Here is a 26,437-nt window from a genome sequence, read left to right as displayed (position 1 = left end):
GTTTCAGAGACAACTGCAATGCAAATTCTTGTGTGGCACCAGAAGGGGAAAAAAAGGGGTTAAAATTCTTGAATTAGATGCCCTAATTATCTTGAGAATAAACAACTTTATCTGTACTACCTAAAAATTTAGGAGTTCGGCATGTGGTTACTGCCATAACACAATCTAGTTGCTACATTAAGATTTGATAGAGACCATATTTTTATGCCCTATATTTGGTTTCAGCGTTCACTTTCATACTTAGTTCAGAAGAAAATGAAGATTCCATCTTTCTGATTTAATGAAGGGGATACCCTGGACCTCTCCCGGAACTCAACTCAAACTTCTCAAAGCCTTTAACAATGCTCCTCAGAAAGGATAAGCTGCTGGCTTTCATCCATAATGTAACAGGAATACAAAAATTCCATGCACTGACTTAACACATTCTCATAAATAATTCGAACTTTTATCTCCGTCTGTTCAACAGGATGTCTGACCTATATTTCTAACTATAAACATTATAAAATGGCATGTCTAACATGCATGGATACACTACTTGTTCATCAGTGTTCGGGAAACATTAAATTTTTTGATAAATTTAGTACAACACAAGATATGCTCAGGTATGTGATGTTTGGTATGTCATCACATAAGAATCTAGGCGTTTTATTGATTGAGTATTGGACAATTGCTGAATCCGTGGTGTACCACAACAGCCTTCTTTGCATTTTTCTTTACTAATTTTGTTTTTCCTCTTCTAATGGAAACAGAGAAAGGAATAAAGACTTCAGAGGGTGTAGTGCTGGTTCATGGCATCAATGTCAAGACCCCTCGGCTTGGCATTTGACTCAACCTTGCCTTTCAAGGTGTGAAGCTCCCTCATCCTGAAAAAAGAAAATGAAAGGAATTAAGAAATAAAATCTCATGGGACCGATGCATTAATACGATAATAATAATGGTAAGGGTCCTTCAAGAAAGAGGACAATGTATGAAAAATATGCAAAAATTAGTAACCTAACTAAAATCTTGAGACAGATATGCATCATAGTATGAAATAGTTGGAAAATATTGTGAATTTCAGTTGAAAGAAAAACCTTGCAATCTCTGCACGCCTTTTAGCTTCCTCTGCCATGAGACTGACGTCCCTAAAAGTGCTCCTTTCAAAAAACTTTTTTGCTTCAACAGACTGGAGGCCATGTAGTGTTCGCTGCTCGGCTGCCCATGCAGCCTCACGAGCTTCCCAACCGAAGTCTTTTTTGTTGGTAAAAGCAGTCTGTTTTAATAGACAAACAGGTGGCCATATTAGTAGTATTATTTATGAAGCAATAGCAATCATGAGGAAGTCAGGATCTTAGGACATGATCCATGAAATGAAATGAAAAAGAATTTCTGCATAGTTTCCTCAAGTAAAAAGTTCATGATATTTAGAAAGTTCTAGACATAATCAAGTCATCATTGGGAAACTTCAGTTTCACTTACTCTTCGGTCTACCACAAGATCCCAGGCACGTCCACTTATTGCATATCGGACTGCAAATTTTAAGGGATTGAGCAAGAAATAAGTCACAATACTGTATAACCAAATGATGCTTGTCCAACCCCAACCAATGCTTTTTATTCCAGCGAATCTCCAATTTGCAGTGGCAGATATTACTGTAGGCTGTAGCAACCCGCAACGATGAGTCCTAAGCAATGGACAATTTGAAAAGGATAGAAAGGCGTTCTAGACAATTTGAAGCAAATAAGACGTTTAATTGTGAGACAGCAATGATATTGCTTGACTTCCATATAATTTTAATGTACTCAGGGTTTCAAATGAGTGTGAATGAAATCTTTTTGTGCCATGAGATGAGTCCATTTCTACTTCCCCCTTTTTGAATTTTATTGGGATACTAATCAATTATAGTACCAAATGGAAGACTTCAAAGCAGGATTCCGAGAATACTCTAAATACAAGTGTTTGTGCGTGATATATGTATGAATGTATGTATGCATGTATCAGAATCGAAAAGCTTCTCTGAACTCGTGGGACTTGATGAGGATGCTCCTATATTGTCAGCAGCATAAGCATCTTTTGGCTCCTATCATCCAAGAGCTCAAAACAATGGAGACATTTGGATTCAATATATATGATCCGAACAATATCTTGATAATGATGTATGTAATTGAAACTCGAGATATTGAGGGGAGGGAAGAATTGATGAGCTTTTCCCATCCTTGAGCTGTAAGAAATTCACAACCTTGCAGAAGTAACCAGAACCATTAATCGTATACAAAGGATCAGGTTATATGTCCTTCTCAAGTAAGGTATAACTTGATAGAGTATGTGTTTCATGAATGGTAGGAGTTTTTAAATATGGTTTTCACTAGATAAAGGTAATGGACTATTTCTACTCTATGGTCTACTACTTATGCAATAGAAGCCCCATCTTTCTTCAGTATGTTGCAATCCAAGTATGTTTCTACCAACTAAATCCATTTGGAAGAACAAGAAGATGTTAAAATTCAGTACCAGCTGAGCAAGAACAAAGGCTATAACGAGCAAAATGTTGCGGATGGAGACAAAACGGTGAACAATGAGTCATGCACCGTTTCTCTCCTCGGCATATTAGGCGCCACTCACAGACACGCACAGTGTCTGCAGCAAGTGACGCCTCAATTCTCTCCGTAAATCACTGCACCGAAAGAAAAAAAATATGTAAGCTGCTCTCTCCTATAAATAGGAGAGAGCTCAGTTGGTGTGTGTATCAGAGAGCGCAACAGAGAAGTGTAGAGAAAAAAGAAGAGAGTGTGTGCTGCGTGTGTGCAGACAGTGTAGAGAGTGGGTGAGAGAGAGATTTCTGTAAAAATCGTTTTATAGTGAAATTACAGCAGCTGTGGACGTAGGCAATTGCCGAACCACGTTAAATTTCGTCCCTCCTTTATTTAGAATCGTCTCTGTGTCAGAACAGCTCCCAACACAAAAACCCAGGTCGTTCCATGAAAGACCAGCCCCGGGAGCGTGTCACAAATATTAATGCTTGGCTGATGATGCTGACTTGAAGATACACAGCAGATGCCATTTTCTCTTTTGCACTGATGTCCTCCACATTAAACTTTTCCTGCAAGAAGAATGGTATAAAATAAGTTCATTTAGTTAAATGAAAATCTCCTACTCAAATCCTCTGTAAGAGCACATTTATGCAATTCAGGATCAAACACAGAAGGCTATGCAAGACATAAAGCAATGCAACTGCCAAAGGAGGGAAGTTACCTTAAAGAAATCTGTTTTAAAAGCTACCCCAAAGAATACGATAGTCATTAGGGCAAGGTAACTGCCAAGGAAAATCCCAGTTGCAAAAATCTCACTGAGTTTCCAACTGTCAGGAAGTGGAGAAGGCTTGACCCTGTCTTTGGATATGGTCGTGATGGTACCTGCAAGCAGACTAACAGTCACATAACAAGCGAAAGGAAGGAGATATAGTGACAGAAGGATGAAAAGTAGGGAGTGTCGGGAGCTGGTCGAAGACAAAGATAATTTTAAGCAAAAAGAGAGACGAAATTTAACGTGGTTCGGCAATTGCCTACGTCCACAGCTGCTGTAACTTCACTATGAAATAATTTTTTTACAAAAAACCTCTCTTTAAACTCTCTCTGCTCACCCACTCTTTCTGCTTTCTTTCTTCCCCACACACACTACTCCGCACAATTAAGCTCTCCTATTTATAGGAGAGCAACCCACTTTCGGTGCAGCAATTTGCTGCATCAATTACGTGGGTTGTGTGTGTGCCTAATAAACCAAAAAACTAACCGGTGGGTGGGTGCCTTTTGGTGCATTAAATAAGCAATGGAAATGCATGACCCACTAACCCACTAATTATTGTCTCCACTCGTAACAATCTCCCACTTAGAGACAAATGAGTCTACATATCTTCATAGCAACCATCACAGCAATTTCAAGTTATGCCTTTAAGTACGGAGACCAACTGAAGCTACACACAGCTTCAGTTTGTTAGCAGTAACTACTTTTGTGAACATGTCTGATGGGTTCTCTGTTCCTCGAATCTTCTCAAGTATCAACTGTCCACTATCGAGAAGAGATCGGATAAAATGGTATCGCAACTGTATGTGTTTTGTTCTGGAATGGAAGGATAGATTCTTTGCATGAAAAATAGCACTTTGACTATCACTGTGCAAAGTACCTTTTTCATTCTTCTTTCCCAATTCTTCCAAGAATGACTGCAACCAAACTATTTCCTTCCCTGCTTCAGTTATAGCAACGTATTCCGCTTCTGTAGTTGAGAGAGCAACAATCTTCTGTAACTCAGAAGCCCACGATACAGCTGTACCACCCAGCGTATACACAAATCCAGTAGTACTTTTTCTGCTGTCAACGTCACCTGCTAAATCAGCATCTACATATCCCTGTAGTTTTAAACCTGCTTTTGTAAAGCATAGTGACGTATCTGAAGAGCCTTGTAGATATCTTAAAATCCACTTGACTGCTTCCCAATGCTACTTTTCTGGATTACTCATGTACCTACTCACAGCTCCCACTGCTTGTGCAATATCTGGCCTTGTACAGACCATGGTGTACATAAGACCACCAATAGCAGATGCATAGGGTATTCTGTTCATGCATTCTTGCTCTTCCTCCGTCTTTGGCGACTGATCCTTAGTTAGTTGAAAGTGACTAGCTAAGGGTGTGCTCACTGGTTTCGCCTTGTTCATGTTAAACCTTCTGAGCACCTTCTTTACATTCTCCTCCTGCGAGAGCTTGAGAGTATCATTAGACCTGTCTCTAATAATTCTCATATAAAGGATTTGTTTTGCAGCACCCAAATCCTTCATCTCAAACTGCTTTGACAACTGCTTCTTCAGTTTATTGATCTCCTCGATGCTTGACCCTGCAACGAGCATATCATCCACATACAACAGTAGGATAATATAAGAGTTGTCAAAGTTCTTCATATAGCAACAATGGTCAGCCTGCAGTCTTGTAAATCCATTACTGCACATGAAGTTATCAAACTTTCGGTACCATTGTCGTGGAGCTTGTTTTAGGCCATACAAGCTCTTCTTCAGTTTGCAAACTAGATTCTCTTTTTCCTTTACTGAGAATCCTTGTGGCTGGTGCATATAGATGTCTTCCTCCAAATCACTATGAAGGAATGTAGTCTTCACATCTAACTGCTCAAGATGTAGATTCTCTACAGCCACAATTGCCAACACTAGCCTAATCGTGGTCAATTTTACAACTGGGGAGAAAATGTCTGTGTAGTCGACACCTTCCTTTTGTTGAAACCCCTTCACGACCATTCTGGCTTTGTAGCGCTTGCTACCATTGTGCTCTTCCTTAATTCTGTACACCCATTTATTGTGCAAAGCCTTCTTGCCTTTTGGAAGCTTAGTTAGCTCCCATGTTTGATTTGACATCAGTGAATCCATCTCATCTTGCATAGCTTTCTCCCACTTGATCGAATCTTCAATTCGTAGAGCTTTATCATAACTTTCCGGTTCACCACTATCTGTTAGCAGGATGTAGTGTAGAGATGGTGAGAACCACTGTGGTGGCCTGATTGTCCTTGAAGATCTTTGAATAACAGTGAGTGGTGTACATGGTTCGATCTGTGTATCATCATTCTCTTGATCCTCATTTTGATCAGTGTTGACTCGAGTAACATCAAAGTCAACGACCTCAGGTTTCTTTGGCTGCTCTTCAGATTCAGCTTGTGACTTAGCTTTGTACAGAATCTGCTCATTGAATATCACATTTCTACTTCTGATGATTTTGCGATTTTTATCATCCCAAAATCGATAGCCAAATTCTTCATCACCATAACCGATGAAAAAACATGTTCTAGATTTGACTTCTAACTTGTTACGATCAGTAGAATCTATGTGAACATATGATACACAACCAACTACTTTCAAATGGGAAAGATTTACCTTCTTTCCGCTCCAGACTTCCTCTGGTAAATCGAACTTTAAGGGAACTGAAGATCCCCGATTAATCAAATAGGCTGCAATGTTAACTGCATTAGCCCAAAAACATTCAGGCAATCCTAAATTTAGCCTCATGCTTCTGGCACATTCGTTGAGAGTTCTGTTCATGCGTTCAGCTACGCCATTCTGTTGCGGTGTCCCAGGAATAGTCTTCTGAAATCTAATCCCATTTGCAGCACAGAATTCTTTGAACCCTCCGTCGATGTACTCTCCGCCATTGTCTGACCTCAGACATTTCAACTTCAAGCCTGTTTCATTTTCAACCATGGCTCTCCACTTCTTGAAAGTGTTAAATGTGTCAGATTTATTTTTCAAAAAATAAACCCATACTTTCCTGCTTGAGTCATCAATAAAGGAAACATAGTACCGCGATCCTTCAAGAGAAGCGACTGGGGATGGCCCCCACAAATCTGTGTGTACCAACTCCAACTTTGTAGACTTTGGAGTTCTGCCATTTTTCAGGAAACTAACATTTTTCTGCTTCCCAAAAATGCAACCTTCACACATGTCGAAATCAGTTGATTCCAACTTTGGTAACTTCCCCTTGGATAATAGTACTTTCATTCCTTTCTCACTCATGTGACCAAGCCTTTGATGCCATAGGTTGGCATTTGCGTCAGCAATTGCAACAGTATCTCTAATGCTTGAAGTTATGTATAGAGTACCTGTTTTTGTGCCTCGAGTTACTACCATAGCTCCTTTTGTTATCTTCCACATGCCACCGGTAAATAGTACCGAATGCCCATCAGCATCAAGTTGTCCTACAGAAATCAGGTTCCTCATGAGCTTGGGAACATGTCGCACTTTCTGTAGCAACCATGCACTTCCATTGGGCAGATTGATTGGTATATCTCTCATGCCTTCGATTTCCAACGCTTCACCATCTGCTAAGTACACCTTCCTGAAATCACCAGTGACATAATTCTGCATGATTTCTCGGTGTGCTGTAGTGTGGAATGAGACTCCTGAATCTAACACCCAAGATTCAATTTGGTTGTCGACTGAAAGGAGTAAGGCATCTTGGAGATCTTCTGTTATGGCATTAGCAGAGTCATGCTCATTCTTCTTCTTTGCTTCCTTGCAATTATTTTTGAAGTGGCCAATATTGCCACAATTCCAGCACTGTACTTGTTTTCCGGACCTAGATTTACTTCTGCCTCTTCGGGACTTTGACATGCCCCGATTTGAACTTCTACTAGCTCCTCTATCTCTCGTCTCGAGGTTTAAGGCAGAATTGGAAGTTGATGCTTCTCCTGTATCTCTTCTGCGAACTTCCTCGCTAAGAATATGGTCCCGGATATCTTGATACTTCATCTTTGTTTTGCCATAATAATTGCTAATAGCTGTTCTCATGGCCTCCTAACTTTTTGGCAATTGAGCCAGAGCAATCAGTGCACGTACTTCATCATCAAATTCAATCCCCACTGAAGCTAATTGATTGATGATGGTGTTGAACTCATTTAGATGCTGAATAACTGGAGTTCCTTCTGCCATTCTCAAGTAGAATAGCTTGTACATCAAATGCACTTTGTTATTGGCTGATGGCTACTCGTACATGTCTGATAGAGCTTTCATCAAATCCGCTGTGGTCTTTTCCTTTCTCACATTGTGTGCAACTGATCTTGACAGTGTTAGTCGAATGACTCCCAACACTTGTCTATCAAGGAAACTCCAATCTTCATTGCTCATGTCATCTGGCTTTCTTCCTAGGAGTGGAAGATGTAGTTTCTTCCCATAGAGATAATCCTCTATCTGCATCCTCTAGTAGGCAAAGTCTGTACTGTCAAATTTCTCGATACCAACACCTTTAACTTCTTCTCCAGCCATAACTTTATAAATGAGTTCAAATTTAAACAAACAAATGTCACCGTTGCGTCCGAAACACTCGAATTAGCTGGAAACGAGTCCAGAATCATTAAAATTGGATCAAAATTGAGTTTAAACAAGCCAAAACAGTTTCGGCCAACCAGAGTGCGACACGTGGCAGGATGACGTCGGCTCGGCTCAGGAATACGGCTCGACTCAGTCACGGCTCGGCTCAGGAACACGGCTCGGCTCGGCTCGGCTCGGCTCAATAACGGCTTGGCTCAGGAACGCGGCTCGGCTCGATAGCGGCTTGGCTCAAGAACGCGGCTCGGCTCAGGAACTCGGCTCGGCTCGGCTCGACTCAGAGAGTGAAGTACATGCGCGGGTTCCTATAGGGCGCGTGGGAGCGTGGATTTCACGCGTCTTCAACCTCGGGTGCGCGTGGGGGCGCGTGAGTTGCAACAGATGCACGCACTGATCTTCTAGGGGCGCGTGTAGGCTCCTCCGACCTCCGTTTTCAATTCCGTTTGAGGCAACGGATTCGTCTCGACGTGAGGAACACCCTGGAGTTGTCAAAAATTTATTTTGAGCAACCTGAATTTTCGGACAGCTCGAACCAGAGCTCTGATACTAGTTGTCGGGAGCTGGTCGGAGACAGAGATAATTTTAAGCAAAAAGAGAGACGAAATTTAACGTGGTTCGGCAATTGCCTATGTCCACAGCTGCTGTAACTTCACTATGAAATAATTTTTTACAAAAAACCTCTCTTTAAACTCTCTCTGCTCACCCACTCTTTCTGTTTTCTTTCTTCCCCACACACACTACTTCGCACAATTAAGCTCTCCTATTTATAGGAGAGCAACCCACTTTCGGTGCAGCAATTTGCTGCATCAATTACGTGGGTTGTGTGTGTGCCTAATAAACCAAAAAACTAACCGGTGGGTGGGTGCCTTTCGATGCATTAAATAAGCAATGGAAATGCATGACCCACTAACCCACTAATTATTGTCTCCACTCGTAACAGGGAGGAAAGAAACAAATTATTAGTCCATTAAACATAGGACGATGGTTTAAGAAAGTAAGTTAACCATCATTAAGAACGGCGATGACAAGAACCATGAAAGGAGGGAAATTAAAGTTCCAGATGATATTCAGCACCAAGAAACCTAGCTGTTATACAAAAATCAGCTGCAAATGAGACAAGCTTGGTTGTGGGATGCAATTATAAACAAGTTCATATACAAGAACTTAGTTTAGAATGGAGCCTACCACAATACGTATAGTGATAGAAACAGCATATATCTGGATGAAGGGGAGCAAAGATAAAGAGTCTCAACATTTAATCTAACAAGGAGTAAACTAAGACTGATAATTTCTTCAATATATCTAGTAATTGTTAGATTACCGTGTATTTTTTTTCATTCTCTGGAAGATTGCCCGGCTTGTTAAAACAGCACTAATGATTACACTCAACCCAGGTTCTGTTAGAACAATATCTGAAGCACTACGAGCAGCATCTGTGGAATCTGCCACAGCAATTCCTATGTCAGCTATCTTCAAGGCAGGTGCATTATTTACTCCATCCCCGGTCATTCCACAAATGTGCTTTCTAGCTTGCAATTTCTTCACAATCTCACACTTATGCTCTGAAGGAGAAAAACTTATTATTAGAAATTTTCTGAAAATCAAGATTTAAGGACTCACTCTTATCATTAATGCCTCACTAACCTGGAAAGACGCCAGCAAAACCATCAGCTTTCTCTATAAGTTCATCAATTGGAGACCAGCAACTTCTGCATCTTTACCATCACCAAGCAGAGATGAAGAGGGGTACATATTCGTGCCCATACCAAGTCGTCTCCCTGTTTCCTTTGCAATTGCAAGTTGGTCACCTGCAAGGGTTATAAAAAGGTGAAATCACCGAGCAGATGCATTAAGGTTTCATTGTTGTTACATAGCAAGCTCTGTAGGAATCCATTGCGGTGGTGTGGAATGGCCTACGATACATGTTTTGTAATGGTGCAAGCCAGAGTTAAGAAGAGTTAAAATAAATGTAGATAGGAGCAGCTGGTTTTTTCCTTGCAGGCTTCTCTTCTAATTATGGGAGGGGAACAAGAACTCATACTCAGGTAAGCGCGGTTTGGATGGATTAAGACTTCGCTTGAAACCGAACTAGTTTCCTGTTGATTTGGTGGCTGACTCGTAATCAGTAGTGCATTGATTAGATGTCTCTCGATGTGTGCATTGTAGTCATGAGATTTCTCTGAAAAGCAAATGTGCCCAATTAAGTGAAGGGATGCCTGGTGGTGGAGAGGATAGAGCTCTCTTATTTGCATTGTAAATGAATTTGAGCCGTATGATAGTTTGATTCCCTTTGAAAAGAAATGGCTAATGTTGATGTTAATCTCAAAACCCATATCTTCACTTCCTATGTAGAAGATACAACCGATTCTAAAAATGGAGACACTTGTTGTATGCTATGGAGAGAGATTTTTTTTTTTTTTTCCTTCTTTTTTCTTTGCGCCTTCAGTTTGAAAGTGGTATTATATTATCATGGATCTTTTCTACCTCAAATGTCCAAAAAGAAAGCTTCAGCACTCACCTGTGATCATTTTAACACTCACACCGAGGTCCAAAGCTCTTCTGATTGTTTCGGCACTATCATGGCGAGGAGGGTCAAAAAGAGGGAGAAGGCCAACAAACTGCCAGGGGCCACCAGGATGGTCTTTGGTACCAGCAGATACTTCCTAGAGAAAAAGAAACCAGATTTTTCTCAAGAAACTACAGATAGGAACGTGTGTATGATACAATGAAGAAACCTTGAGAGAGTACTGGTACCTGGCGAGCAACTGCAAGGGAACGTAGTCCACGTTCTGCAAACTTGTCAATCATTGCATGTACTTTCCGTTCAAGTTCCGATTTGTTATGTGCCAGATTGAGAATCTAAATAGCATAGGTGCAAAAGAGTTCAGAACTTGCGGGTGCACATTTAAGGTTAATAACTCAACTGGAAGTTCAGTTATAGTTTCTACCTGCTCTGGTGCACCTTTGCTGACTCTGCGTTTTACCAGCTTCATCGATGTATGTAAGTGCAGTCCTTTTGTCAGTTGGATTGAATGGTAGGAAGTGAACTTCTTGGATTCCAGCTCGTGCCTTACAAAAACAATAAAATTATCGTAAATGAGTTGTTTTTCTCTTCCTTTGATGTAGTTGTACCGTGGTTTACTCACTCCTTAATGTGAGTACTGAGGAGTTAGATGAAAGTAGCCCTTTTTTGGTGAAAAGAAAAAAGCTCAATTCAAGATAATAAGCAATCATGAGAAGATAAATTTTGCAGAAACTCCTAGAGCTGGGTTTCAGAACCAAACATCTATCAGTTCTAAAGAGTGTCTTCAACATGTTGTGATTTGTAAGAAAAAGAAATGTAAGACTCCCATAACCCATTGCAGAAACAGCAACAACCAAATGCTGGTGATGACAATGGAAGATGGACAAGAAGCATCTTTATACCTTCGGTTGATCACACCCACCACGCACATAAATTAAATAAAATTGAGTATAATCCTCTTTAAAAGAACATACACACACATTAATGGAACCATTTTCTGTAAAAATGACCTTATAAATATTTTCCTAGTCAAATACCTCCTTAGGGTCACCTAACATTGAAACAATTGCAGCATCAATAGCATCTTGATTCTCTAACCTCGATGCTCTTGCAGCCATAAGTACAACCGTATCCTTCTCAACACCTTTGTCAAAAACCTGTAATGGTATGGATGGTTGAAAAGTCCTATGAAGCAAGCACAAATAGCATTTCACAACTTTAAAAAAACAAATATGCCAGACAACCAATAGAAAGACACAAGAATTCCATTGTCACTTTTGTTTTGGTTGGGGTTAGTAGCGGTGGAGATGATATCTTGTTTCTTTAGATGTGTCTCTTGGAATAATGAAACTTTTTATTTTCTAAGTAATAAATAATTTTATCAATTAAGGTAATAGACATAGCTCATGTACACAGGACGTACACCAGAGAGTCTCTTGGAATGGAAACTGAGACAAAGTAACATGAAATGCACACGTGCAAGGCAAAATGTGATTGAACATCTAATATTTTGGTTTCTACCTTGAAGCTATATCCAATATGCCCATTTCCATCTCATGAAGACTAAAAGGCAAAATAGAGCGTATTACCTCAATCATATTTTTATCAACCGTAAGCTTGTTTAGTGTCAGTGTGCCTGTTTTGTCACTGCATAGCACATCCATTCCAGCCATTTCCTCAATAGCTGTCATTCTTTTTGTTATGGCACCCTGCACAAGACATAATGCCCAACATCCAATAATATTCACAATTGAGAACCATTAATTCATTCTTATTCACTGCCATTAATTTTCCAAATCAATCTAGACAGTGGCTGTGGCTTCACAAACCTGCTGTGGTAAAAGATGTGAACCAATGGCCATTGTAACAGAAAGAACAGTTGGCATTGCAATTGGGATGCCCCCAGTTAGTGGGACAAGTAGATTATCAATGCCAACACGAAATCCCCTGTGGTGAATCACATATATCACAATGATTTCTGTAAACATCCCGACAGCAATAGAACAAATGCAGAAGTTTCCAGTTGATGTTAAAACCTGAAAAAATTATTTAAATTCAACAGTTAGATAATATTAAGCATGAATATGAAAATATTTATAGTTATGATTTGGAGAAATTCTTGACAGGAGTGCTTAAAACATGTTTTGGATTGACAGTATGGATATAAAGTTTTTGTAAATTACCTGTTGGAAATGCCCAACATGTGTAGTGTTTTCAACAAGAAAGTGTGAACACTGGTTGCAATAACAACTGCTTCGATTTCCCCTTGCTTGCATGTGGAGCCTGAATAAACCCCATCAGCAGGATTCTTTGTTACTGGAAGAGATTCCCCAGTAAGTGCAGACTGAAAGTGACAAAGAAAATAGGTTAAATTCAGGAGGCTAGATTAGGAGATAACAATATGGGATACATATTGCGGTCATAATGGCACTAGGGCCTAGTTTTCAAAGGATCAATAACAATATTTACCTGATCAATTTTCAAAGGATCTCCTTCAAGAAGACGTGCATCAGCAGGAATAATGTCACCAAGTTTGATACTAATTATGTCTCCGGGAACGAGCACTGAAGCATCTTCTTTACTCCATTTTCCTTCACGTAGTACCTGATCAAGAATAATTAGAAGTAAAAACAAAGTGAAAACAAGATAAGATGTCTCTGACAGAGTGGATAATCAATAACAAGGTGGAACTAGTTCTTGATGGCAAGGTTTAGCTGTCATGAACTTAGGATATCAATATGCAAACAGAAGAACCTTTGCTTTTGGGGCCAAACGTGCCATAAGAGCGGCAGCTGCATTGCCAGGCTGCCAGCATTGTTTTCCTCTATGAAACTGATAGTAGAATTAATGATTAGTAAGACCAGGATGCCAACAAAGTCATGATAATCTGCTTCTTTACGCTGCACAGATAAGGTTTTGTCAACATTCTCCCCAAAATAATTGACAGAAGACTCCAATTTGACTAAATTTCAACATGTCATTTCAACTTCTAGTAGGGAAAACTAATGAACAGAAAGAATTAAGGACTTCTTGATTTCAACGTGGTTCAATGAAGGTAAGAATCTTCAATGATGACTAATATTAGTACTAATTTTTTTCAACTCACAGGGTCAATGTCATATAGCCGACCATATTAGAAAAACAAGAGTAGATAAAGAAGAAAACTCGAATATTCATATAGACTTACCCCTCCTTGCGTAAGAGAAATGGCCATGACAGCTGCAGCCTCCATAACCCATGATAAAGGATTCCACATAAAGCCGAAAAACTTCAGTATTTTGCTTTTCTAGAGCAGGGTAGAAGAGCAGAGAACCAATACAATGAGGGAGACTGAGAAAGCAATAATGAAGCAATAGAAAGCAAGGAAACAGTGAGATTAAATTGAACATTGCTTCTTCAACCTTTTTCTCCTCAAGTTTGTTGTAACCAAACAAAACCAGTCGCTTTTGAACTTCATCAGAAGTCAAACCTTCCCTTGTACAAGTAAGATGCTCAAAAACTTCTTTAAGGGGTATATTCTCCTACAATAAGCAACTTCCAATTTAGCATATCGTTTTGTGCCAAACAAATAAGATTGAAGTAGTGAAAAATTCTTTGCATTTCCTTCCGTCTCTTTTCCATTTTTAGGTCAAATCAAATTATCACCATGATACACCATTAACCATACACAAAAGAACCAACTTCAGTTTATTTTCCAATCTTACTGTACTTCAACAAAGAAAACGAATAAGAAAAAAGAGGATCTTTAATGCAGAACCAGACTTTATTCTACCAAGGAATCAAATTTTCTCATTATTTTACATCTAACTATGGAGATTGCATTTGGTTCTATTATTCCTAGGTTTGCAGTTATGAATCTTCAAAATGAAAACAAACAAACAAAAAGAAACAAACAATGTCAACCAGCCTGGCACCTTCATCACTAAAATCTCTTTTGTCATGTTTTAAGTTTCCTTTTTTAAAAAGCACATACCAGATCAACAGCTTCCTGGTTAACAGCATCAAGGGAATGCGACATTTCAACCATTTTGGATTTCCTTTAGCTTCAACCCGCCACCAAGAAAGTCTTTACCAGATTAACTGTAAGATCAGATAGTCCATTACATATGCAATCTTTACATTGAGTTTGCTAATCCATAAAACAAATAGGTTGATGTTAGTACTTCTTATTTAATTTCAACTTGAATGTTAAGTCATTTGAATCCACCTCTTCTTAATTCAATCTATTGTTTTTATATGAGGAAAAAGAAAAATCAAAACCCATTGCCTTGTCCTCTTTTCTTTCTGTCAAAGCAAACATCCTAAAAAACGCACTTCTTGCATAACTGCAAGTATGAGGCCTCAAACATAGAACATTAACCATACATCCGGTATTCAATATTCACCAATCTCAGTAGCAACAAATAAACCCAGAAATCCCATTAGCAACACGAATTCAGAAAATAAAACAGTAACTTTTGGCACCTATGAAACTAACGATCCCACTTTTGGCACTTACATTCGTTCTTGATGTAATTTTTCCACGGTTGTTCCTTCGCCTCATTGAGGGTATTTATAATAAGACGCTTTGACCTCGCCTATTTAATTTTTTTTTTTTTAAAAGACACGTAAAAGATGCCTTCAAATCTCTTTCTCACGCATCAAACCCTCATGTCCTAGAAGCTGCACCGAACCTAGGGCGCTAAAAGCTGGACAGATTACTCCAAGAATGGGACTAAAGGAACAGTATATATAGCTGTACTTGCATGTACGACTAATCAACATTAGTGCCAATTAGGAAAAGTCTAAGAGCATTAGCATTGGCTTCATCAAAAGTTAATAGATCTTCAAATTTTGATGAATTTACTTAAAATGAACCTACATTGGATTCATCAAAGAGATATTTGGGAAACTTTGAGCTATAGTAATTGTTGCTCTTCCTTCAAATTTAAAGGTCTATTATTCCACATTCAAACTAATATTTTATTCTAATTTTAAAAGACAATAGTTTTATTTTATTTTATTCTAAATTAGTTGGGAATCAATTATTTAAGTACTAAATTAAACTATTAATGTCTATGTAGTTAGTATAATTACAAAATATGAAGAAAAAAATTAAAAATATTATTATTAAGAAAATAATATTATATTATTATTTTGATGAATCTAATGGTTAATCTAATGTGGAATTATAGATATGAAGGTTTTGAATTTATGAAAAATATGTACTTTTTCTTAATTTTTAAAGATGAATTTGATGAGTCCAATGCTAATGGTCAGAATCAAGACAGAAGAAATGAAAAGGATCAGCAGTGCTCGAAACGACGTCATTGGCTTGTGAACATCGCCGGCTAGCGTCTGCATTCACTCATCATCATATACAGTTGGACTTTCCAAATGGCAGTTAACTTTGCCGCCATGCATTGAATATATCCTCTTTGAAACCAACGTACTTCGTCCGTACCATGTTATATTATATAATAATATTATATTCTCTATGACATATAATATATAACTTAAAATTATTTGTATCTATATTATATTATATATACATGTGTGTGTCGTAGAGAATGTTATAGGTACAAAGAGATTTTATAAAAGTCAACATATAAATTGATATAATTTAATGTGATATTTTAGATTTTTACAATAAAAGTAACAATACAACATATCACATTAAAACAGGTAAGTTTATGAGTTTATTTTTGTAAAATTCTTTTGTGGATAAACCATTTCTCTGTTTATATGTTTTGTTGTCAAGTGACAAGAAAATGCATACTGTACACAATTCTATTGATGTTATCAAAATTAATAATTAATCTGGTTCAATATTCCAATTTGAATAAAATGAAAAATCTCCATATTTTTCTTCATGTATTTGTTATTTAATAAATAAATAAAAGGAAATAATTCAAGGGACTCAGGGGAGGGTAACCTATGGATATATATGTGTGTATATACTTTTGCTCTATATATTATATAATTTTGCCTGAAATCCATTATCATAAAAATTGAAGATTTCATGGGCATTGGGGGTGTAAATTCATGGAAATTTCACTTGAAAATATATTGAGATGAACGCCTGCATTACACAGGATTAGAAGATTTATAACGTGGGAAAGGCTACCTCATCAAGATTTTTTGTTGTTTTATGAAAAAAAGTGAAACAACAAGGAAGTTTTTAATGTGTTGAGTGTCTCATATAGTCATATATATGGATCTGGTTCATTGTCACTTCGGAGACATCTGACGTTGTATTTTTCGGAAATACAAACATTCTTGGATGGTACAGCCGGGTTATCGGATTGTTATTCTTTTGATAAAATGACCTATAGGCATGAAAGGCAGGGAGAAGCATCTATACAGCTGGAGTTGAAACTAGAAAATTTCGTGCTTTCAAATGAACTACAATACTACCTAACAAACCATTGGATCCCTCACCTTCAAACCATTATACTACAAAATCTTTTAAAAAATGCAGGAATGGTTCAGAAGAATTGTAGCAACCAATGCTCTGTTGTCATCGATCACTTCTAATAAAGATTCTTTTCTCTCTTTTTTTTTTTTATTTAAAAAAAATGTTGTTACGTAAAAGTAAATTTATAAATTAATATAATTTCATGTGATCATGTTATATCTATTTTATAATAAAAGTAAATTTATAAATTAATATAATTTCTTGTAATCCCATTAGATCTACTTTACAATAAAAAAAATTTTACGATCTGATATACTACATCAAGTTACATCATTTTATATATTAATTTTGTATAATCTCTATATAATTAGAATATTTCTTTTTTATTTTTATTTTTTGTGAAAGTGATGACCCATATGGGATTTCTTCCATCTTAATTTATGGCTTAAGCAGACAACTACATGAATACTTATCACGTGAAAATTACACGTAAGCTATTTGTAATCAGCGATTCAGCATCAGTTTCAACCTGATCTTAAAGGAAAAATATAGTTACAAATATAATTGTGTATTAATATGTATATCAATGTGATGTGATTGGTCGAAAAGTAAATTTTATTAAAAATAATGTTAATTTAAATTTTAAGTATAAATAAATCAGTATTAGTACATAAATTAGTTTGCAATTATATTTATATACAGCAAAACTCGGTCTTAAATGATATGAATAGAGTGAAGGATTCTCTCATTTGTGTCGGTTTTCTCCTCACTGCTTTGCACCGTACGACGCGAGAAGGACGGTCTTGCTGTACTTAGCCATCTCGGCCGAGACCGTTTGTGAATCCACCAATGCATTTGGCCTCGTTAACTCAACTTCTCAAGTCCCTCACGAAAAGGCAATACCCAGCAGAGCACATAAATTATGTATAATAAATATTTTAATAAAGGGAAATTATTAGCCTACAACTCTCTTTCAACTCTATATATATATATATATTATAAAATTAAGTTTATTTTTAATAAAATAACCATTGATTGATTGTAAAGTTAATTATAAAAAGAGTTATAAGATAATTGTCGTAAAAAATATATTTATAAGTCTCATTTTTTACACACTCGACACAACGTCGATGTGAATGCCTTCTACATCATCTTTGTTAAGAAATAATTAGTATTTTAACTTTTTAAAAGTTTTTTAATAACCACATACATACAGAAGAAAAGAGAGCGAGAGATGAGTTCAAGATTTATTTTTAATAGATCAAAGGGTAAAGATTACATTATCTTTCGCCACTTTAATTTTCAAAAAGAGTAATGCTACTCGTCATCTCATGATATAATATTAGATGATTAAAAACTATTTATTATATTTTACTTATGAACCTAAAATATAATGCCAAATTATGGGATGATAAATATATTTTTTCCATTACTTAATACTTTATGCCAAACTGCAAAATCTTTTGCAACCTATCCCCTATTTTAATTTTCAACCACTGAGATCGTGACACATCAGTATGGAAGAAAGGGCTAGGTACCTTTTCTATCCATAAAAAGTAAAAACTCTCCACAATGATAAAAATCATTTAGAACTACAAAATCTTTTGCAATCTATCCCCTATTTGTATCAGCCTTACTGAACCAGAACCCATTTTGTATCAGCCTAGCCTCATATTCATCAACAGTCATGAAGAAAAGAAAACTCTAAAGTATTAATAGTTTTGATAGATTATCGCCACAGGCAAAAGCACTAATCAATTGACTACCTAAACAAGTTGTACTCAATAACCAAACGACGGATGGTCCAGATTTCCACACATTGATAACTAAAGTTCCCCAGAAAGACAAAGTAACAAGATGTTATACTGGCTAACAGCACAAAAAGTGAAAAAAAAAATATACATAAGAATATGATTCTATTATATCTTTTATGAACATGTTTGTTCTTTTCTCATTCCCTAATGCTAACAAATGATTCCCTAATACACATAGGTCTGGGGGATTTAAGCTATCCATGCACAATAAGGAAATTATCTACTTGCCAGAGGCTGGCTTCTCGTTTCCACAATCCTTGCGGTTGCAAACAGTTCGAAAGGGATAATTAAGATTGCCGCATTTGTCACAAGTCCAACTGCCTTCAGGGGCACCGGTGTTTGTGGGGTTTGGACCCTGCTAAGGAATGGTGAGCAAACAAACTAAATATATGGAAATGAGCTATTAAACCTGAAAACACCATCACGTGCATGCATGGCATGTAAATGCAAACTAACCACACGCTAAAACTGAAAAATATCATAAAAGCAAAATTTGTAAATGTCTTCAAAGATGGCATCACTTTTGCAAATGAAAATTACAGGTTCAGTGTAACTTATCAGAATGACAAAATGTGCTAAAAAATCATGCACTTGAGTCTATGGATAGGGTTATTCTATCACTCCTCACCGACCGTACGGGTTATTCTATACCAACTAGGATTCTGAATCAAGGTATAGGGCGATGTAGAAATGTACTCGTTCAATCTAATTTTAACACACAAGATCATATCAACGTCCTGGTGTTACAGCCCATTACAGCCATTCTACCCTCCCATTCTAGTTTGTTCATTTCAAAATTCTTTCCACTTATATAACAAATTTTCTCAGCAGCCAAATATCAAGCAAGAAACCTTCGCAATTCCATCTCCCTGCTCCCCCGGTGCCCCCCCCTTCTCTCTCTCTCTCTCTCTCTCTCTCTCTCTCTCTCTCTCTCCAAATCCCTGTCCTTTTCTTGTCCTTAACTCTCTCTCCCACAGTATGCATTATTAAAAAAATATGGTTTGGCGAGTTCTTTTGGGGGGGGGGGGGGGGGTGGAGAGAGAGAGAGAGAGAGAGAGAATCTACAGATTTTATGACATTTGGAAAAAGATGGGTGGTCCTAGTTTGAAAGGTACGTTGATGGAGGTTTCTATTGTGGTGGGCAATTTCGTGACAGGCAATTGTGAGTTGGATCTCAATGGTTTAAATCCATGGATAACGGAGTGCTATACCACCTATGCAAACTATAGCTAAGTTGGTTTAGGGCCGACTTCCCAGACAGTCTTTCCATTAATATTCTTTTTAATAGGTAAAAGGAAGTCAACATTAAGAACTGCAATGAAAAAATTTTGTGCAATGATATAAATCTCAATGGCAACCATCAAATATCAAACAACGAATATGTTCTTAGTGAAATCGCTTACAAGAGAAGGTCTGGGAGCCCCACATTTCTTGATGTTGCAAGTGGTTCTAAAGGCAAAGTTAACATTCTCACATTTGGGACAAATCCAATCTCCCTCGTGAAAACCATCTGGCCCTGCATGTACAAACAATTTCTTTTTATAAGTAAAATAAACTGCATGTAGCAAGCATATGTAGCTTGCTATAAATAATTAGCATGTGGCACTGCAGAGAGATACTCAAAAAGGGCCGTATTGAATCCTGGGTATCAAGCTTCAGAAAAATCTAAAGTTTAAGAAAATAGGACTAAATCAGGGTCCACTTGAAATTATAATATGCAATCTAGCATCATATAGGCCCTATAAATACCAAGTCTCACCCCCTGCGATTTATTGCAAAACCAGAAACATTAATACAAACTAAAAGAAAGCTAAGAATTCTGAATATGATTTCCAATAAATCATAAAGAAAAATGTTAAAATCTAGAATCTGACAGAAAAAAATTCCATATAAGTATTGCAGTTTAACAAAATAATCATGATCGCTTATAGGAATGATAAAATCTCCCAAACAAAATTAAAAGATGGAATGGTGAAAATACCTCCACGACGTTTACGAGAAGCAGGATTATCAGGTAATACTCCTCCTGACCATGGAGGTCCTTGAAAGCCAAATCCATATCCATGGGCAGCTGGCCCTGAACCATAACCCACGCCTGAATCATTAAAATAACAACCAGTTATGCACACAGACTAAACAGTGTTGGACATGCTTGAACCAAACCTACACTGGATGCCATTGTGCAGAACATTTTTTTGGATAAAGAGCCATTGATAATATTATTGCATAAAGAGCCATTTGACGTGTGTATGTACCAGCATAATTGAACTTGCACTTCCATCATTTCTTCATGATGAATTAAAATTTTAGATACAGGTTTTTTTTAGAAAAACAAATTCTTAAATCAAGATTAAACTTTTATATGTTGGTTTTGGTGGGGTTTTATGAAAGTGGTGGAGCCCACAGAAAATTTCTTTGGATTGAGAAAGTTTAAGGGATACATTTTTATTGAAGTTTGAAAAAATGGTGAGGTCCATAACCGTCCATTGCAATGATATTTGGAGAAAGAATTTTTGCAAGTGTTTTTTTGTGAAAAATGTTTTCCTTTTTTTTTCTTTTTTTTTTTTTTTGGTTTTTTTAAATCACAAAAACCAATGCAAATGATTGGATGAAAATTATTTTCGGGAGAAACATTGTTATGGTGTGCACAAGATGTTTGGACTGAACGTGAGTTTTTTTTATTAAAAACAAGTGAAATTGTTTTAGAAGTTTCATGCTGCCAAATATGCCCTTGGTAACTTGGGAGTTTCATTCATAAACAAAACAATTATTCATACAGCTATTTCTTTACAAATTAATTTCATTTGATACGTAAAATCTTGTGTATGCTATTAAGGACATCTATGTTAAAAGTTTTCATCCATTTCTTTATGCTTCCAAAAGTAGCATTAACACTCTACCACTGTTATGTCTCTATGCACACCAAAATGTTTCTTTATTTTGAAAAGACATTTTTGTAAAAGAATTTACAAATGTAAAAGAAAAAGTACCTCCATAACCTCCAGGTGGAAATGTAGGCATAGGACCATATGGTCCATGAGCACTTGAAGCGAAACCATAGTCATAACGCATCCCAGAATGTGTTACAGGAGATCCATACCTGCTAGACAACCCATAAGGCAAAGGCGGAGCCCCAACGCCTCCGAAATAAAATGGGGGAGGAGTGTTATAAGGGCTAAATGGAGCAGGCTGCACCAAAAAAATATATATACACACGCAAGAGTAATATGTCAAAATAGAAGTAATATGAAATACAATTCTCAGATATAAAAGTTTCTTACAAGTAAAATTTCAGATTATAAGATGAACACTAACATTTTAGTAAATAAGGTAGGCCACTAAGGGCCTCATTTTTGTCAGTTATAACAATAGCGGAAAGGACAAGTTCTTGACATTAATTGTTTGCACTGAAGGCAAGGATGGTGCAAGGATCTTGCCAAAGGTGGTTCTGAAGGCAAGGGCAGCGGCCTCAGATACAAGAGCAAATGATTGCTGCAGAGGAGGTGGTGTTAAGAGCACGGGACTGGCAGCAAGGTATGATCAGTGTTGATGAAAGTGCTAGGTGCACTTAAGCGCAAACACCATCTACAGCCTAGGTGCAAAGTGCAAAGTGCAAAGCGCAAAGCACAGGCGCAAGCCTGATTGAAGTAAAGTGCACATTTTTAAAAAAAGATGCTAATAACAAAAAGTTCATAGAATACAATAATAAAAAGGTTTAAAAAGCAAAAGGGTAATATATTTAGCCTTTTAACTCAATTTATTAAGAGTATTACGCAACATGTTAATTTTTTTTTTAATAAGTAATCGAATATTTTATTAAAAAAATGCAAAAAGCATAGCTCAAATACATAGAAAGTATATATGCGGAACACGTACATTTATGATACTTGATAGCTATAATCAAACTAAAGTACATGATTTGAATCAATATATCCCAAAAACGCCTTGACCAAAAAAGCTCAAGAATTGTAAGTATGAATCCTATGTTAACTCGAGCAATCATATATCAATCCATCTAAAAAGGCAACTTGGACTTTATTCTTGCATATTCTGTGTATTTGGGCTGTGCCTATTATCTCATGAATAAAACTTCTTGATTACCCATCAAAAAAAGCAATTTGGACTATTATAGCTGTTCAAAGCACATACATCACATGAGACAATATGCCACGCCATTGTCGGTAAAAGATCTTCAATATCAACTTAATATTTAAAAATATTTGTTGACATCATCTTCAGGGTCTTGAACCAATATTTTATATTTTGCTTCCAAAAAATTACAAAATCATACTTTTCTGCACTTTAAGCTTGCACAAAAAGGGACCAAAAAGTGGGCTTAAAGAGCATATTTTGTAAATGTGCTAAACTTATTTCCTTTTTTGAGGTTTCCCTGCCAAACACACATCCATCTCATCACTGTTTTAGATATCTACCTCATTTCCAAGCATCACTTCGGTTGAGTATCATGATTTTCATATTAATCTACTAGAATAAGAATATTTTGGTCCCTTTGTCATTCTTTACTTACAGATTAGACAGCCAGCAACACAAACTCTACAACTTCAACCACTATATGACAATCTCAAATCTGTAATTTCCACACTATCAAACCCATAACAATTTCCGGACATTGGTTCTTCACTTGGCCCCAACAAACCAATACTGCATATATGTTGCTTCAAAAGGAAGTTTATTTAAATATATTTATTAAGAATCTGGAAACTTACTGGATTAATAGTCGGTCGAGGAGCACTGCAGTTTTCACGATTGCAAACAATTCTAAACCCGAAGTTCACATTTCCACACTGAGGACATGTCCAATCTCCGTCACTCCGTGAAGCTGACACATATTGAGTATGATAGTTACAAACAATTGAAAGTGTAAAAAAAATTAAATTAAAGGCAGAAACAAATTACATAAACTAAAGACAATTGTTAGGAGTTAGATATGTGAAAATCTCTAGTGCCCTTAAAAGAAGCTATAACCAATGAATTTGCCAAGTTTACTGTAGTAAACTGGACCTAACTGTAAACCAGTATGTTCATCTCGAACCATTTCTAAAAAAGGAACCTCGACATAATTTTTGAGTCTATAAAGAAGAAAAGATAACTATGAAATATGAATAAAGCTATTAGTGTTATGAACTCATTACTCATCAAAGCTCTTTACAAAATGAGAAGAATCATGTATACTACTTCTAGTAAGCTTTAATTATTCTCAAACATAAGGTCAGTCTGATATATTTAGCCGAACCATGATCAACACATCATCTAAATCAAAATTGAACCTGTGATCAAGCTATTGTATAATTACTTCCTCAGAATCATCTCTCTTTGGTGAGTACCCTCAAAATCATCCCTCAAAAACGATTTTCTTTTGAGGAACACAATTATATCAAAGTGAAAGGGAAGTAACACGTATCAATTATTTTTAAACCTGATGATAGGTGAAAGACTTTGGGTACATCACTCTGGCGAATGACATAATGACCTCACATCTGTGAAAAGCTCGCCAACAGGCTGCATTCTTTATTACAGAGTGAAATATTGAGAACGAAACCAGGAAAGAGAGCTACCCAAAGATGGAGAATCCGAGCTTGCCCGCACAAGCAAATAGAATGTATTTTTCCGGGGAAAAAGAATAAGAGAGAAGAGAGAAGAGAGAATTCAACATACTACATTTATTAAAGTAACATGAGAAATTTACAGAGACTTTTAACAACAGAACTTATATACTATACTATATTTCAACAAATACTACCCACATAAGCAGATAGAAAATCAAAAACTACAGCTGATCAAAATGTCATACAGGCTAATTTCCCTATTAATCATCTAACTTATGTGATTATTGAAATCATCATGGTATGGCGAAACTAACAGAAAAATATATACTTGAAATTTATACCACATGAAATAAAAGGAAACCCCACAGAGTTTAACTTACCATCATTACGAGATCTCTTTGATCCAAATGGGCCCCGATTATTATCAACCTACGCAAGAGAAACACGGTGGATAAAAAAAATAAAAACTAAAATGTAAGAAACAGCGATGGAGTGGACAAGAAAATGAAAAACACGCTCAAACGGTTGGTCTGACCGAATATATTCAGCCATATATACCCACAAACACGTCTATATACTCAACCTCATAAAGAAAATTGCCCACCTTCGTAGAAGCCATTGACGGAATTTGGAAAATAACTTGACACAGAGAGAGAGGTGGGCAGAGAAGCAGAAAGCTGAATCTGTGACTGTGAAGTCACCGTTGTCTTATTCTTACGAGAAAAAGGGAGGTACTGGCTTCGTTAATTTCTGTTCTGTTTCAGGGGAAAACCAGTATCTTTAGGGTAAAATGCAACTTTCCCCCGAGGAATGGACGGATCAAGTTGACCATTTCGGGTCGGGTCAAATATACCCACCTGGACTCGGGTCTAGAAAATTCGACCCAGAACCGAGCCCAACTTATGTCAATTTGGATCACTTCAAATTGCCATCCATGGTAACCCATTGAGGTGATTTGAAAGCGAAGACGTAAGTTATGAAAAATATTATCTATATTTAAATTTTTATTTATATAATTATATGTGCCAATGTATTAAATGTGATTGGCTCATCTTTTTTTAATATAAAATAATTTTATTAGTCAATCACGTTAATAAACTACGTAAATAATACGTAAAATTAACTGTATCTAACAGATCTGTTTAAAATTTTATTTACATGATTATATGTGCTGATATATCAATTAAATTTAAAATTCAAATTAAGAAATATAAATACTGGTAAAAGAAAAAATCTTCCCACTGATCGGTTTGATCTCTTTCAAGGGAAATGCCTCTTTGCCACCTGGGCTTGACTATTCAGTTTGACTTTTTTTTTTTTATTTTGTGATTAAGAAAATAATTTTAAATATATTAATGTATTTTTTATTTAATAATTAAAAAAATATAAAAAAAAATACCGCTAGACTGCACGGCCAGCAGTATAAATGGGGCAACATAGTAGCAGGACCCCTCCTTCAAATAACAGCCCTCTAATATGTGGTTGCCGCGTAGGGCTCCCACTTTTCAACCCATATGGCTGCATAACAGAAGATAAACGCTAAAAAATTAAAATTCCCTCAAGCCCTTCCTCTCATCTGCACCCCCTTCCCCTTCTCCTCGAAGCCCTCCTACCCTCTCCCTCTCCCTTTGACCCTCCCACTCTCCCCGTGCAAAAATCGTCGGCAAACTCCCTTAAACCCGAGCTACAACCCTTCCCCTCTCTCTTAAAAAAAATGCACACAACCCAGAAAAGCTGAGGGAGTAGAATGAGTGTGCAAACAAGGACAAGGATGGCTAGCGTTGGTAAAGAAGCCATTGGTGTTAGCCGCATTAGGCTCTTGTCCGAAGTTTATGAGGTTTTGATTACCGAGTTTTGAGGATAGAGAATTTCCATGTTAAAGTAGGGGTACTACCCGCATATGCGGGAGCGGGGGCACCCCTTCCCCACACCCCGCTCCCGCATATGCAAGAGATGGAAATTCCATCCCGCCCCCGGCAGGTGGGGGCCGGAACCCCCCGCCCCGGTGCCGGGGGGCGGGGTGAACACCCCATCAACCCCGCCTCCTGTCCACTTCACTTAAAAAAAAAATTTGGGTCTAAAAATATTTTTTTTAGACCCAAATTATTATATAATTAAATTGTAAATTAAAATTATATATAATAATAATTTAAAAAATAATAATATAAAAATTATGTTATTTATTTTTAAATTTGTTAAACTTGTTTACAATAATCACAAGAGAGTAGAGGTGGGCAGCGGGGCCCCACACCCTGCTACCCCGCCCCCGTTCGCCCCGCCCC

The 26,437-nt window shown here is 37.0% G+C and overlaps 1 protein-coding gene and 1 pseudogene across 3 annotated transcripts; both read right to left on the bottom strand.

Annotated features, from left to right (window-relative positions):
• Window positions 1-411: 411 nt before the first annotated feature.
• LOC122294059 lies at window positions 412-15,055 on the bottom strand (annotated as a pseudogene).
• Window positions 15,056-18,532: 3,477 nt separating this feature from the next.
• LOC122294904 (ranBP2-type zinc finger protein At1g67325-like) lies at window positions 18,533-24,949 on the bottom strand. Of its 3 annotated transcripts, none has more exons than XM_043103894.1 (7): window positions 24,760-24,949; window positions 24,536-24,584; window positions 23,316-23,428; window positions 21,579-21,777; window positions 20,570-20,665; window positions 19,992-20,104; window positions 18,533-18,946 (listed from the first exon to the last, which is right to left on the bottom strand). In XM_043103894.1, the coding sequence occupies exons 1-7, from the start codon at window positions 24,772-24,774 to the stop codon at window positions 18,809-18,811; spliced, it is 723 nt and encodes a 240-aa protein (XP_042959828.1). In that variant the 5' UTR covers window positions 24,775-24,949; the 3' UTR covers window positions 18,533-18,808. The 3 variants fall into 3 exon arrangements, with proteins under 3 accessions (XP_042959828.1, XP_042959826.1, XP_042959827.1); XM_043103892.1 differs by having other exon boundaries at window positions 20,570-20,683; window positions 24,760-24,948; XM_043103893.1 differs by having other exon boundaries at window positions 18,533-18,943; window positions 20,570-20,683; window positions 24,760-24,946.
• Between the last annotated feature and the right edge of the window lie 1,488 nt (window positions 24,950-26,437).

This window comes from Carya illinoinensis, chromosome 14, assembly GCF_018687715.1.
Source record: "Carya illinoinensis cultivar Pawnee chromosome 14, C.illinoinensisPawnee_v1, whole genome shotgun sequence".
NCBI classification, from domain to species: domain Eukaryota; kingdom Viridiplantae; phylum Streptophyta; class Magnoliopsida; order Fagales; family Juglandaceae; genus Carya; species Carya illinoinensis.
The sequence above is the reverse complement of the archived record's forward strand: the minus strand, read 5'-3'. Positions and strand labels throughout refer to the sequence as shown.